Source organism: Mustela nigripes, chromosome 6, assembly GCF_022355385.1.
Source record: "Mustela nigripes isolate SB6536 chromosome 6, MUSNIG.SB6536, whole genome shotgun sequence".
Lineage (NCBI taxonomy): Eukaryota > Metazoa > Chordata > Mammalia > Carnivora > Mustelidae > Mustela > Mustela nigripes.
The window spans coordinates 6,153,964-6,168,995 of record NC_081562.1 but is presented as its reverse complement, the minus strand read 5'-3'; the positions used below and the strand labels follow the sequence as shown (position 1 = coordinate 6,168,995).

Below are 15,032 nucleotides of genomic sequence, written 5' to 3'. Positions count from 1 at the left end.
GGGTAAAGAGCAGTTTTTGCAAATCTCTGCCCGTCGTGTCTAGGGGCGAGACTAAGCAGAAGGTTTCACTTTACAGGTCACTGCAGCAAGGGAGGTAGAAGTAACGTGGAGTCAGACGTGCTGAGATTTTTCCTGCCTTAATTTCCCGTTGTCAGTCTTGACATTCCATTTCTATGGAACATGGCGGGAGGTGCCTCTTCTGTAACTGCTTCAGGCTGAATGGGGGGGGGGCAGTAGGGGAGCTTTGGAATGGAAGGATTTGACTCGGTCCAAGAAACAACTTTTGGTCCCTTGTGCTGATGGAGGGGAACCGTCACATGGTTCCTTCTCTGAGAACTTGGATATTTTCCGACATATGTTGGGACCACATGCTATCATGAATCTTCACCCCAAGTATACTCTATGGAAAAGTAACAGTATCTAGTCAAACCCCTCATTCCCTCTAAAGCTGATCTGACATCGATGGGTTTCCAAGAGAATAGGTCAGTCAGTCAGTCCCAGCCACCTTGGAAAGGGGGATGTGGAGGTCAAGGGCTTCTCGGAGCCCAGTGGCTTTCTGCCTGATTTTATCGATACGGGGTCATATTTCCGAGGATGAGTTAATACAGGTGTCGTAAGTGATATCGGCCATCATAGACTCTGCCTTAGTTAGCAAGCTGTCAGGGAATCAGAGACATTTCTACAGAAATGAAAGAAAACACAGGTCAATGGTCAGAGCAAATTCTGAGTCCCTGGTGCTGCCAGTGAGAAGATTTTTTAAAAAGATTTTATATATGTATTTATTCGACAGAGAGAGAGTGTCCAAGCAGGGGGAGCAGCAGGCAGAGGGAGAGGGAGAAGCAGGCTCCCCGCTGAGCAGGGAGCCCAATGCGGGGCTCAATCCCAGGACCCTGGAATTATGACCTGAGCCAAAGGCAGAGGCTTTAACCCACTGAGCCGCCCAGGCGTGCCTTAGCCAGCTTGTTCGGAATAATTACCCACGAGGGAGCACCTGGATGGTTCAGTCCGTTGAGCTTCCAGCTCTTGAGTTTGGCTCAGGTCCTGATCTCAGGGTCATGAGACTGAGCCAAGCCTTGGGTCATCTGGCCCCGGGCTTGGCAGGGAGTCTGCTTCTCTCCCACTCCCTCTGCCCCTCCTCCGTTCCCTCTGGCAGGTGCTCGCGCTCTCTCTCTGTCTCTAAAATCAATCAATCAAACAATCAATCCCTGGTGCACTGTCAAGGTCTCTAAAATCAATCAACCAATCAGTCTTTGAAAAAAGAATAATTACCCATGAATACGTCCTGAGGCGGACAGAAGCACCCATCAAGTCCTCTTTGCCGAGATATTGCAGCAGAGATAACAGCTCCTTTGACCCCTGGTACATGTTGGTAGAGTAAAAGATTTCTGTTTAATATCGATATCTCCAAAGAAGTGCTTATTTGAATTAAACCAACAACTTTGAATTAGCTTCACTGTATGTTGCGCCTGTGTCCACTGAAAGCTAATCAGTTTGTCCCCCACTGTCAGCTGTATGTGGGGCTCCCGGGGGGACATCTGAAGCGGGTGGTTTGAGTCCAGGGAGCCCGTGGGCCCCTGCACACGATGTGAGACGTGATTTCACGTGACCCTCATAAGCAGTTTGCCCCACAGCCTGGGGCGCTTCTGGGCCCCTTGATAGTGAGGGTGGGAGGAGCAGGCGCCGGTGGCTCAGGCCGCAGAGGTACGGCGGGCAAGGCCAAAGGCAGGTTGGAAGTTGTGGGCTTTTTTTTCTGTCTCCTGGCTTTTCCTCTTGCAAATCAGGCATTTTCGCTGGGTGCTTTCCAGCCTTCTGGAGGATGCGGAGAAGTGGGGAATAGGCTGGGCACCGGGGCTGGGCTTGGAGACCTGCGGGAACTGCAGGATGGCTGGTGTCTGCCTGTCTTCCTCCCCCTTTGTCTCATTATTCTGTTAGGGAGGGGGGTCAGGTGTCTTAAATTTGTGTTCATCTTCATCTCTTTGGACCATCCACTGCGTCCCTTCCTGTGAGGCGTCTTCGTTAGGGAGTAACACGGAAGTCGGAAGGTAGGGCCGGTCACCGCCCATCAAATGAACTTGAAACAATAGTTGAGTTTGTTTTTCACTTTTTGAGCTTTAGAATGCCCCATTTCCTTTTTTTTTTTTTTTTAAAGATTTTATTTATTTGACAGAGAGAGAGATAGATCACAGGTAGGCAGAGAGAGAGGGGGAAGCAGGCTCCCTGCTGAGCAGAGAGACCGACGTGGGGCTCTATCCCCAGGACCCTGGGATCATGACCTGAGCTGAAGGCAGAGGGTTTAACCCACTGAGCCACCCAGGCGCCCCCAGTCCCCCTTTTTATTTTTTTTTTTTTTTATTTTTTTTTAAGATTTTTTATTTATTTATTTGACAGAGAGGGAGATGACAAGCAGGCAGAGAGGCAGGCAGAGAGAGAGGAGGAAGCAGGCTCCCTGCTGAGCAGAGAGACTGACGTGGGGCTCGATCCCCAGGACCCTGGGATCATGACCTGAGCCGAAGGCAGCGGCTCAACCCACTGAGCCACCCAGGTGCCCCCAGTCCCCCTTTTTAAAAAAGATTTTATTTATTTGATGGTGAGAGAGAATCACAAGGAGGCAGGGCAGCAGGCAGAGAGAGAGGAGGAAGCAGGCTTCCTGCTGAGCAGAGAGCCAGATGAGGGACTTGATCCCAGGACCCTGAAACCATGACCTGAGCCGAAGGCAGAGGCTTAACCAACTGAGCCACCCTGGCGCCCCTAGAATGCCCAGTTTCTATAAGCACTTGCCTCTAAACCAGTTAAACAGAGCTCCCCTACAAATTAGTTTTAGCAGTACCACCCGGCGGGGGAGAGAAGCTCTCACCTGTATGTCACAGGTGGATGCGTGTACAGGAACAGGGTGCCGACGGGATTTAGTCTTTGTTTCACCAATATTTATGCAGAAGACATTAAAGACCCAACTTCCAGATACCCCCTTTTATTGAAACGAATCTAATTGTAACACAGCCTCGTAATTGATTATGATTCCTTGAGTGAGTGAGTTCCGGTTAGGGCAGGGCCAGTTTTGTGCAGATACCAAACCTACAACGAAGAAACCGGGAGAGGCCCAGAGTACCTCTAGGTGGCGCTGGTTCCTCCCAGAGGCGGGGGCAGGGGTGGGAGTGCTCCCTGGTTTCTGGTTGCTTGGTCTCCTAGCCCACTTCCCCTAACTGTGCGCAGGAGAAACTAATTCAGACCTGTTAGGGCCCCCATTCGGTCACCTGAGACTCTGGTTATCCTTAGGTTTCCCCCTTAGGTAAGGCCTCGCACGTGTCCCTTACACATGATCTCCCAGAGCTTTCTCTCGGTGCTTACTGGTTTTGGGGGACCGTGCCCTCCTTTGAAGCCCGGGTCCCCAGTCCTTTTAGTTTCAGCTTCGGTTTTAGACTAAGGCTTAGATAAGATCTAAGGACAGTAAGTGTGGCGGACCAGGAGGATGCTACTTACAAAGGATCCCTTCCATAAACAGCCATGGGACACCCTCTTATGCATCTCAGTTTCTCCCAGCGAGGTCTGAGACCACCGAGGGAGCTCGGAGCACCAGTGGTTGGTCCTTCCGTGTGCCTTCCCGGTGTGCAGCCCCAGACAAGCCGATCACTCATGACCTTAGGACATGGCAATGCCAACGGGACCACTACAGGTCTTGAGAAAGAGCCTCAGCCGCTTCCACTGGCCTTTCAGTCACCTGAAAGTGATGTTTGGCCAGAAGGAGCCAGTGTCCCTTCTCTTCGGAGCCGAGCAATTCAGTCCTGTATTTCTAGCCAGAAAACTGACTCAAGCCTTATATCAATAACATGGGTTAGCATAATGCCAAATTAAGACCACCAGCCCGTCCGTCCCCTCCTCTAAGTGATTCTGAAATGCCCAAATTCCGAGACCCCCAAAGACAAGCCGATCACTCATGACCTTAGGACATGGCAATGCCCCAAAGACGACCACCGGAGTCCGGAGTCAAAGCCATACAGCAAGGGTTGTTTATTACGAGTTCAAACCCGGACCTCCGCGCACTCGTTACTGGTGACACTAAGAGGTCCTGTGCTCAGGACCACAACATCTTTTATACACTATTTTTGGGGAGGCAGGGACTTAGCATACATCATAGTATCTTGTAACAAAGCACCACATAGCACGGGAAAATCAAAAAGCAACTCTATAATATGACTGGCGCGCTATAGAGCGGGAAAAGGCTGGGAACAGATTATTGGTTAGGTCAAAGGGCTGTCATTCTTCAAACTGCTTATTTGGCGCCACTAGGGTGTGTGTCACCTCTGGATTGGCCGGGGTCTCCCTGTCAAGCCGCGGGGCGCCAGATGGCTATTATCTCTTGCACCCAGAGCTGGGTGTGGGGTCCGGGAGCGGCCATTCTGTCAGGTTCAATTCTGGGCGGGGGATGTAGTCTGCTGGTATTTTTCCATCTCCTCATGGGTTAGCAAGCGAAGGTACAGAAGCAGAAATAGCAGTTAGGTGTATAAGGGTCATAATTTTATTCCCTAAGCTTCTCAATTCCCACCTTGAGAACATAAGCAGTAACTTTTAACAGCTCGTAAATAAAAGTCAGGGCGGCCAACCCAAATCGAGGAGGTCTGGACATCATCAGGAGAACTCACCAGACAGATGGTGTGAAAGACCTGCGGATCCCCTTACCCAAGAATTCAACACCGCAACAGGATGCAAACAGCAAGAGGTTCTTTATTGTTACTCAGCGCGCGCCTGCGGGTGGTCAGCAGCTCCTGCTAGCTGAGCACACCTGGCTGGGGTGGTGCAGGATTTTTATAGACAGGTACATACAAGTCCCGGATGGGACGGGGCCGATTGGCTGACAATTTGAACATTTGAAAAAAGGCATACTTGGTGTTAGCGGATTGGCTCTGGAAGACCCCCTCGCTCGAAGAGAAAGGCGGGAAGGGGAAACAAAGGGGGGAAGTTTGACCTTATTACTCAGCAGAGAAGCATCCTGCCTATATGACTATGCCTCTGCTATTAGCAGAAGGTATCTTGTTCAAACAGGAGACAAGTGTCACACCCTAAAAGCCAAGCGGTTACAGAAAGGCAAAAGAGCAGTTAATTAGTTAACAACTGGGGGGAAGGGTCTTTCAGGTGGGGCTTGGAGGACCCGAGCTGGTACCGACCACAGAGGTGACCCCCAGCTGTTCTCCACTAGTGGCTCTGAGATCCCGCCTACACTGCCAAGAACTGTTGACACAAAATGAACAAACATAGACTTTTCTTTGAGGTCATTTGCTAAGAAAGCAGGTGTACAGTGCATGCTCAGGGTGGAAAGAGAGCCCATGCTTTGAAGTCATTTTGACCTTGGTGGTAGTCATTTTGACCTTGGTGGAAGGAAGTAGAGCTTCCCTGGGAACCCAGGGTGGGGGTGGGGGATGTGGATGAACATTCAAAGTTGAAAAGTTCCTTCATCATTGTTTTCTTTTCAACCAAAGGGAAGCTCTTGCAGGGTTTACCTGGAGAGGAAGGAGGGGGTTCCGAACTTCTGGAATCTGCATTTCTAAGGTAGCACTGGCTGCAGTGTGGTCCCGGGTCCAGGCCAGGGTCAGGGGGCCAAGGGCACGTGCTGTTTGGCTTTTTGCTCTCTTGCTGCTATTGGCCGCAGGTTTTGAAGGGGCCACCAGGACTTGGTAGGACAGGACTGCAGCGGGGGAGGCCCGAAAAGTACGTGTTCCTTTGGGAAAATGCCAACAGTGTTTGGCATTTGTTTTTTCCCCCACTGGGAGCAGAGAGGGGACTGTCTGGCAGCTCCTTAAGTCCAAGGGGCATCCTCATCTTCTTCCTGAGGGTTCTTAGCCTGAGGGGCAAATATCCCCATTGTAAAAAGAGGGAGGACTAATTTCTAGAAAGCCCATAATTGTCTCCTGTGTGATCATTCTGCAGCATCGGCATCGCAAGCACACCGGTTGGTGAGCGCCCAGCCTGGGGCAGTGCGGGAAGGTGGAGGCTGGAGTGGGGCGGTTACAGGGTGGAGAAGGTCATTCTGGACCCAACATGGCTCCGAGGCCCGAGACAGGAGGGTGACAGGGTGGTGGCAGCCCGAGTGGGAGCTGTGAGGGGGCCTGGGGGGAATGACCCCATGGGCACGCTGAGCAGCAGGTGGTGAAGGCGAAGGTTGCAAAGGTTCTGGAAGGGGGACAGGAGGCCAGGTGGGGCTGGAGTCAGGAGTTGGAAACAAAAGCAGGGACTCTGGGCACAGAAAATGCCTTGGTGCCCATAAGGGGGAAGGTGTTTCTCTGCTCTCCTGCAGAGCAGGTGTTTCCCACGGTTTAGCCATGGGATGCTTCCTGGGGCCTGAAGAGTACGTGTATGTGACCACATTAAGGTTCTCAGACACGACAGCTGCTCTGCCAGACAGGGAAACCGCCGACCTCCTGCACTGTTCTCTCGGGTGGCGGGAGGCACCTGTGTGGGCCACACCAGTCCGTGGCCAGGCGCCAGTGGTCGAGCTCTGCTGCTCCAGCTCGGCCCCAAGAAGAGGTCATTCCAGGCTGAAGAAGGGAACTCTGGCCAGAAGGGCCCCAGGTCCTCAGGGAAGCCCTGCGGGGTCCCTTGTCCTGACAGGCAGCTCTGAGGCCCCATCTTTGTGCTTCCGTTCCAGGCCTAACGCTGAACAGAGACCGGAGGATAGCTTTGGTGAGTGCTGCTGCTGCTTTTGTTGTTGTGGGACCTTATACATAGCATAATAGTTACCATTTTAAAATCATTTGTTAAGTGTCCACTTCAGTGACTCAGTCCATTCGCAGTGTTAGTGTCCACTTCAGTGACTCAGTCCATTCACAGTGTTAGTGTCCACGTCAGTGACTCAGTCCATTCGCAGTGTTAGTGTCCACTTCAGTGACTCAGTCCATTCGCAGTGTTAGTGTCCACGTCAGTGACTCAGTCCATTCGCAGTGTTGTGCAACCGTCGCTGCCCCCACGTGTCCTCCTCCATAAAAACCGCGGACCCACTGAACACCAGGTCCCCATCCTCCCGCAGCCCCTGGTGGCCACCGTTCTGTCTTCTGTCTGTGAGCTTGGCTGCTCCAGGGACTTCATATCACTTAGAGAAGGTTTTCAAGGCTCATCCAAGTCTCAGGGGGGTGCCCGAACTTCCCTCCTTTTACGACTGAATAATATTCCATTTGCGTGGATCTGTCCATCCATCCATAGAGAGACCCTTGGGTTGTTTCCGCCTTTTGGTTATTGTGAATCCTGCTGTGAACATGAGTGATGAATATCAGTTCGAGTCCTGGCTTTCAGTGTTTCTGGACACACACCTAGGAGCGGAATTGCTGGATCGCGTGAGGATCCTACGCTGAACCTCTTGAGAAACGGCCAGACTGTTTCCGCACGGCCGCAGCATCGCTGTCACTCCCGGCAATGCACAGGGTTCCAGTTTCTGCATCTCCTCACCAACACTTGTGTTTTCTAGTTTTTGAAATTTTAGCCACCCTCGTGTGTGTGAGGTGGTGTGCAGCTGCTTTCCAGTCATGGGTCTCTGCAGGGCAAGGCCTGAGGGCAAGGGAGAGGGTCCCCCGCCCCGGGGAGTCCTGAGGGGAAGATGTCTCCCCTGCAGGGCTGGCAGGCCTGAGGGGTTTGCTTGGGTCTGCCCTGCACCTGGTTGGGGGAGGTTATTGCTAGCAGGGGGCGCTCATCCTGCTTCTCATTCTTCCCCGTGCCTCACCCGTGGGTGTGGGAGTCATTGCCACTGCAGGCCTGGAGGAGGGAACTGCTGCCACCCACACTTCCCAGGCTGGGAAACCAAGTCAGCCGAGCGACCCACCCACAGTCAAGCAGCACCGTCGGTGGGGGCTTCCCACCCACAAACAACCGAGCACACACACCATTACCGACACACAGCTGCCCACTGAGCCAACGGTGAGCGCCGAGGCCCACTGCCAAGGGCAGACTTGCCCATCTGTGTGTTTGCACAACGGGGTAGGAAGACACCAGCGTATTTTAGGGCTCTTGGGTTTTGGTGTTTGTTTAGGTTCTCAAGGAAAGGACTGCACTTGTTATCCCTTACCTGGGTTACCTGCAGGGGAGCGCCGGGAAGGCCGGCCAGCGGCAGGCGGCGGGAGGGATGGGTGTGGCCAGCGGACTTGCCTGGAGGAGGTGGGAGGAGCCCGGTGCTGGGGTCGATGTGGGTGGAGAAGAGAAAGACTTTCTGGGTCTGTGCGGCTGCACAGAGGCTTGGCCGGCTCAGTGCAGGTGCTGAGTTGGGGTTCCTGATGGAGGGTCTGAAGACCAGAAGGGGAGAGAGGGACCAGTGTGGAGCTGTGTGAGCTCTTGCAGAAACTCAGCCCCAGAGGCTGTGTGACCTCGGGCTAGCCGCTTACCCCCTCTGTGCCTCAGGTTGTCTTACGTGCAGAAAGGAAGGAAGTACGTTCCTTTGTTCATCCCTGAAGTTGGCTAATGAGCGGCCAGGAGGTACCAGCCCCCATGCCCGTCTTTGTGGGGTTGCTGCGAAGACTAGCGAAGGTCCATGGGTCGAGTGCCGTAGCGAGCTGCTCTCAGGTTAGGGGCTCTCAGGGGGTGCTCTTAATGAGCTGGTTCAAGAGGGTAAGATGCTTCGCACATGTGAGATGCTGTAGTTAGACGTGGGAAGCTCTGGCCTCAGGGACGCCACCGAGAGCTGTTGCCCAGGCCCAGGTGTGGACATGAGGCCCAGACCGGGGCATTGGCCAAGGGGATGGGAATGTTTGAGTTTTGATTTTGATCCCGCTGGGATCTGTTCTCAAGGATGGTGTGAGGTAGGGATCCATTTTCACTTTTTCCCCAGATGAACAGCCAGTTTGGTCCATTGCCAGTTATTGGAGGGGGGGCTCCTAGCCACCAAGGCTCACTCACCGTGGTCTGTCTTCTGTGTGCTGGTCCTCAGGCTGGGAGCTTATTGCCAGATCTCTCTCACTCTCTCAAATAAATAAACCTTTTTTAAAAAATTACATTGGGTTGGGGAGCCTGACTGGCTTCCTTGGTAGAGTATGCAACTCTTGACCTTGGGATTGTTGAGTTCAAACCCCACATGGGCCAGAGCTTATTTAAAAATATATATATATATATTGAGAGGACATTGAATTTGCAAAATACTTTGGGAATTTAGTAACTGTTAACATTATGAACGGGCCAGGTAATGAGTTTAGGGAAAAGTATGATCCTAGACCCTTGCCTCACCCAATACACAAAAATTAATTCAAGATGGATCATAGATCAAAATATGAAAGGTAAAACAGGAAAGTTTCTAATGAAAACAGGGAATAGCCTTATGACCTTGAAGTAGACAATATGTATATTTTTTAAGATTTTATTTATTTGACAGAGAGAGATCACAAGTAGGCAGAGAGGCAGGCAGAGAGAGAGAGAGAGGAGGAAGCAGGCTCACTGCCGAGCAGAGAGCCAGATGCGGGATTCGATTCCAAGACCCTGAGATCATGACCTGAGCCGAAGGCAGAGGCTTAACCCACTGAGACACCCAGGTGCCTGACAATATATTTTAAAATAGAACACACACATGAATCAGTGAAAATATTGATAAATAGAGCTTAATTAAAATTTAGAATTTCTGTTCATCAAAAGACAAATTAAGAGAGAGAAGAGTCCAGCCACAGACTAAAAGAAGATACTTAAAGGCATAGGCCTGCTAAAGGAGTCCTATCCAGCATATGTAAAGAGCTCCTACAAATCAATAAGATAAAATATAACACTCTCATTTCTAAAAACAGGCAAAAGATTTTAACAGGCACTTCATGAAAGAGGCTATCCAAGTGCCCAGTCAGCCCATGAAAGGTGATCATTATCGTCAGAAATTAGGGCAGTCAATGAAATACACCTCCCACCTCCACCAGACAGGTAGAAATTGGTGTCAGAATTGAAAGACCTGACAACACCAAGTCTTATGGGGACATAGACCAGAACTCTGATGTCCTGCAGGAGGAAGCATAATTGACACAAACACTTTGGAAAATGGTTTGGCAGAAACTGCTTAAGCAAAACACAGCCAGATCCTGTGAGCCAGTTCTTCCACTCCTAGTTGTGTACCTAGCAAATATGTGTGCCGTGTGCACAGAAGACGTGTACGAGGACATTTGTAGCAGCTTCGTTCATAATAGTCCCAAGCCGGAAAGTCCCCCACATGTGCTCCAACGACAGAATGCGTACATCGTTATGTATTCATACACTGGAGCACCGCACAGGGGAAAAAAACAAACATACTTACAGACCAAAAGAAACCAGAAACAGAGAGCACTCTGCCTGATTCCACTTAACCTGAAGTTCAAAAAGAGGCAAATTGATCTATGGGGCTAGCGGTCTGAATAGTGGTGTCCTCCGAGATTACCCTGGGGGGAAGCCTGCGGCTGCTGGTGGTCAAGGCTTCGAGCTGGGTGGCACGGAGCATGTATTGGTGAAAGGCCATCACGAGCTGCCACGCAGATCCAGGGACTTTACTGTAAGTTACACTAGACGTGCAGAAGAAGAACATAGACCAGGGACTGAAAGTGGGCTAGGGAAAGCAGGTTGGGGGGCGGGGGGTGGGTAGAAGCAAAGACAAAAGAGGCAGCGCATCCCCAGCAGCCTTTGTTCTTAACGGCTTTCTTGGAGAGATGTCCTCAAACTGTGTGGCCTGAGAGGAAAGTGCTGCAAAACCTGACTTACATTTTCATATCTGGAGACCAGAGTAGGGGTCACATCCCTCAGTCTCTGCCTTGGGCCCCTGATGGGGCCCCCAAGCCTGAAACAACCCCCCCACCCCCGCCCTGGCCAGAGGAGCACAGGCTGGGGGAGGGGGCAGACTCGTGAGCCCAGTCCTGGCGCCATCTCCTGTTCACCCTTGTGCGACTTGCGCCTTTGTGATCCTCCGTAGAGGCCTGTTTCAGTGTGCGTGTTGACACCGGTCAGGGGAGCCCCTGTGCAGGCACGAACCAGCTCCCCGCTCTTCCTTAAGCTGGGCACCCTGCCAGCAGGAGCTAACGTGAAAGTGTGTCTGGGTTCTCGGTAGATCTTCATTCATTGGGCCTTGTGGGTGATCTGGAAAGGTCTATTTCTGGAAAAGCACCCCCGATCATTTTCGCCCAAGGAGCAGGAAATGGCCGGGAGGAGGTCAGGGCAGATCAAGGGCAGTGTGCTCTGGAGGCTGTGACCAGGTGTGTGTGTATACACGTGTGTTTCATAAGAATTTTAGATTTATCACAATGGTGGAGGAGTGTTGAGCACAAGTCAGTCCTCATGGGAGCTTCCCTGAATTAATCCACTCCACACACATTTATCAAGCTTCTCCCAACCCACCTGGAGTTCTGGGGCTCCAGCCCCGTCTGGTAGAACGTGAGTCACGTGCAGATCTACATCTTGTAGCAGCCATGTTTTTGTTTTTGTTTTTTTTAAAGATTTTATTTATTTATTTGACAGAGATCACAAGTAGGCAGAGAAGCAGGCCAGAGAGAGAGAGATTGGAGGAAGCAGGTTCCCCAAAGAGCAGAGCGCCGGATGTGGGGCTCCATCCCAGACCCTGGGATCATGACCTGAGCTGAAGGCAGAGGCTTTAACCCACTGAGCCACCCAGGCGCCCCTGTAGTAGCCATGTTACGAGAGTAAAAAGGAATAGAGGAAATCAAACTTAGTATTTTTTTTTTTAAAGATGAGAGTATTCTTTTTTTTTTAAGATTTTATTTGACTAGAGATCACAAGTAGGCAGAGAGGAGAAAGCAGGCCCCCTGCTGAGCAGAGAGCCCGATGCCAATGCCAACGCCAACGCCAGGGCTCCATCCCAGGACCCTGAGATCATGACCTGATCTGAAGGCAGAGGCTTAACCCATTGAGCCACCCAGATGCCCCCAAACTTAATACTTTAAAAAAAATTTTTTTTTTTTTTAAGATTTCATTTATTTGACAGAGAGCGAGCAAGAGAGGGAACACAAGCAGGGGCAGCGTTGGGAGAAGCAGGCTCCCCACTGAGTAGGGACCCCCCCCAAGCCAAAGGCAGATGTTTAATGATTGAGCCACCCAAGCACCCCAAATTTAGTATTTTTAACTGCATATATTCAAGATGTAACCAGTATAAAAATGTGAGGCATCTGGCATTCTTTCTGTTAAGTCTTCGACATCCACTGTGCAGTTTCCCCCACAGCACCACTTGGACTAGCCCCATATCAAGCACTTGGTAGCCACGTGTGGTGGCTACGTGGCCCTAAAACAGGGTGGCCCTGGCCCTGATGGAGGCCAGCGGGGCTGTGGGAGTGTCAAGGCATCCTCACTCTGCACAGTGGCCTAAGCAGACGAGGACGGTCGGTGCAGGTCGGAAGGCTGCTCGTGGTGGAGTCCGGAGCCTGGGCTGCCTGGGCGGCGCTGCAGGACGGCCTGCAGGTGGGGGAAGGAAGTTCAGGACGAGGGGTCATGCCTCGTCCTTAATCTAGACCCAGAAGCCACCCAGGTCACTTCCTAGCATTTAGCTATACAACCACACCAGGATGTAAAGGGACCTGCAGTGTCTGGAGGGACAGCCATGAGCCCAGGAAGAGGGAGAACAGATTAAGGGAGGAATCAAGCCTCTGGCCTGCAGGTTAGAGGCCTTTGGGGGTGATGTGGTTGGAAGCTGGACCTGGTCCCGGGGTCAATGGCCACAGTGGCCCCACAAGCCCCCCTCCACCCCAGGACAGAGGCCTCACACCGGCAGCAACACCTACTGCCTTTTATAGCAAACTCACCGTGGTCTGTCCCCTCGCAGCCGGTGCATTGCATGGATTTCGTCAGCAGGGAGCAGTTTGTGAACTTCACCAAGCAGCTGCGGGCCCGCATCCTGCTCATCAAGTAAGCGCGAGCCTCGTGCCTCCAAAGACCCTCGGCTGCCAGGAACCCCCAGGTCTCCCTCGTGTGAGGTTCTGGGTTCTTCTGCTTGAGGCCGGGCTGCCCCTGGCACCAGGGCATGGAGGGCACAGGCAGCAGGGCCGGGAGCTGAGCCAGCTGCCCCTCTTGCAAGGCCGGGCAGACACCGGCCGACTGTCCCCTGCCAGGTCCCCTGGCCCTTTGCTGCTCCCCGGCCTTCCAACTGCCCCCACCTGCCAGCTGCAGTCCCCAAGCCACTGCCTGTGGCCACAGCTGTGACTTCTAGGGACATGTGTGTCTCTGGTGCTGAGCACAGGGGTCTAGGAAGCACAGACTGGAGTTGCAGATCCAAACCCCAGTGAGATACGCTGCAACCCCCCACACCTGGGGACGGCAGGACCCTACATGGCAGGGGACAGGCACTAGCAAGGATGTGGAGAAACCAGAGTCTCCCACTGTTGGGCTGTAAAGCGGCACAGTCACTTGGAACAGTCTGGCAGTTTCTGGAGCCACTGAGTTACCACAAGGCTCCACAGTCACCCTCCCAGGGATCTACAGGCCCGACCTAGGTCCACATGGCAGCTCGTGCGGGACCGTCCAGAGCGGTGCTCATCACAACAGCCCAGAAGCGGAGGCCACCCAGGTGACCACCAGCAGACAGGCCGAATGCGGCATGTCCACGCGGGGGGCTACATTTCAGCCAGAAGGGAACAAACTGGTGTAAGCTACACAGATGACTCAGGAGAACAGGACAGAAAGTGAAAGAAGCCAGTCCCGAGACCATGCGTTCTGTGGTTCGACCCACACACCAGTGCGGAGCGCAGAGTCTCTGCGGTCAGTGTTGGTGTAAACCCAGGAGCTGGGGGAGAACTAGAGGCTCCGGTTTGGGGTTTTCTGAGACGATGACAGTGTCCTCGAATCGACTGTAGTCACAGGTACAGAACTCTTAAGTATACAGGTGAAATGCGCAAAATCTCGGGAAAGACGTGGAGAGCGAGCAGAGACTCGGCCTGTCCCCTCCCGGCTGCGCCATGCAGAGGCCCTGGCCGCGGGCGGGTCCCATGACCCTGCCGAGGTGAACCCCGCAGCACCTTGGCCACAGTGAGCCCCGAACTGCAGGAAAATCAGAGGCAAGCCTAGGCTAGTCTCTGCTCAGCCTGGAAGCGGGCTGGGGGGAGGCACCACAAGGTGTCCCCAGGGTGAATCTTGATTTTCCTCTCACTTTCCAGAGCAATGCAAGGATATTTTAACGTGAGAAGGGAGGATGACACCAACAAGAGCATCATAACTTTTGTGACAGACACGCTGAAATCGATCCTAAAGGAGGTGGGGGCATGAGCTCAGCTCGGGTGACCTCAGCACCACCACCGAAGGCGAGCCTGTGTGGCCCGCCCGCAGTGCCCTCCCGTCTCCCAGGGAGGGTCACCCTTGACTCCTGGGTCCTCCCTAGCCTAGCTCTACAACCTCACAGGCCAGAATGACCCAGAAATCCGGACATCCCCCCCATTTCCAAATCAGGCCTTTCTGACTCTGAGTCAGGCTCTGACTTAACCAGCATGTGACTGGAGAGCTGTGGGTCAGTCCCTGCCCCGTGGTTCACCATGGGGGACCCTTTGGAACCCCTGGGAGGTAGCAGACCCTGGGAAGGCCCCAGCACAGCAGAGGGGCCACACTCACCAACCATTCCCGCCCCAACCAGCGGTACCAGTACATCGAAGTCCCGGGCTCCCACTACGTCCACTTGAACCAACCCGAGACCGTGGCTGGTATCATCAGTGCCTTTCTGCAGAGCAAGGAGACGATACCACACCGTATGTAGCCCGGGCCCAGGCCTTTGGAGACCCGATGCCCACCACTCACCACCTGGATTCCTAGTTCCAGGCCCTCCAGCCAGGGCGGTGTGGTGGGGACTGGCCTCACTGGTTTTGAACGAGGTGGAGAATCCTGGGGAGTTTGGGGGGACACGGGGCAAGATTCTTTCAACATCTGTGACTTCAAGGGGGAGACCCTGTTTGGATCTGGGGGCACTGTTCTGTGGCTGGCGGTCTGTGGGTAGCGGGGGAGGGGAAGGAACAGCCAGGTAGCCGCCCAGCCAGACGAAAAATAAAACGTTCTTGTGTGCTTCTGAGGCTGTCCTGTCTGCGTGGGGGCTCTTCCACGGAGGGGAAGGGAGAATACAGTGGACACTCGGGAGACCA

General features: G+C 53.0%; 1 protein-coding gene and 1 long non-coding RNA gene across 4 annotated transcripts in view; one reads left to right on the top strand and one right to left on the bottom strand.

Annotated features, from left to right (window-relative positions):
- The window catches only part of SERHL2 (serine hydrolase like 2), a 30,999-nt gene extending 16,040 nt beyond the window's left edge, over positions 1-14,959 (top strand). For 2 of the 3 annotated variants that reach the window (XM_059401868.1, XM_059401870.1), the window contains 4 exons: positions 6,638-6,672; positions 12,737-12,819; positions 14,064-14,160; positions 14,534-14,959. In XM_059401868.1, the coding sequence (XP_059257851.1) occupies positions 6,638-6,672; positions 12,737-12,819; positions 14,064-14,160; positions 14,534-14,653 (335 nt within the window). In that variant the 3' untranslated portion in view covers positions 14,654-14,959. The remainder of the gene's footprint in view (positions 1-6,637; positions 6,673-12,736; positions 12,820-14,063; positions 14,161-14,533) is intronic. The other variant, XM_059401869.1, reaches the window with a different exon arrangement.
- On the bottom strand, positions 11,871-12,807 carry LOC132019157 (uncharacterized). Its single transcript, XR_009404714.1, has 2 exons — positions 12,717-12,807; positions 11,871-12,369 (listed from the first exon to the last, which is right to left on the bottom strand). It is a non-coding gene; the product is annotated as an uncharacterized LOC132019157 (long non-coding RNA).
- Positions 14,960-15,032: the final 73 nt, after the last annotated feature.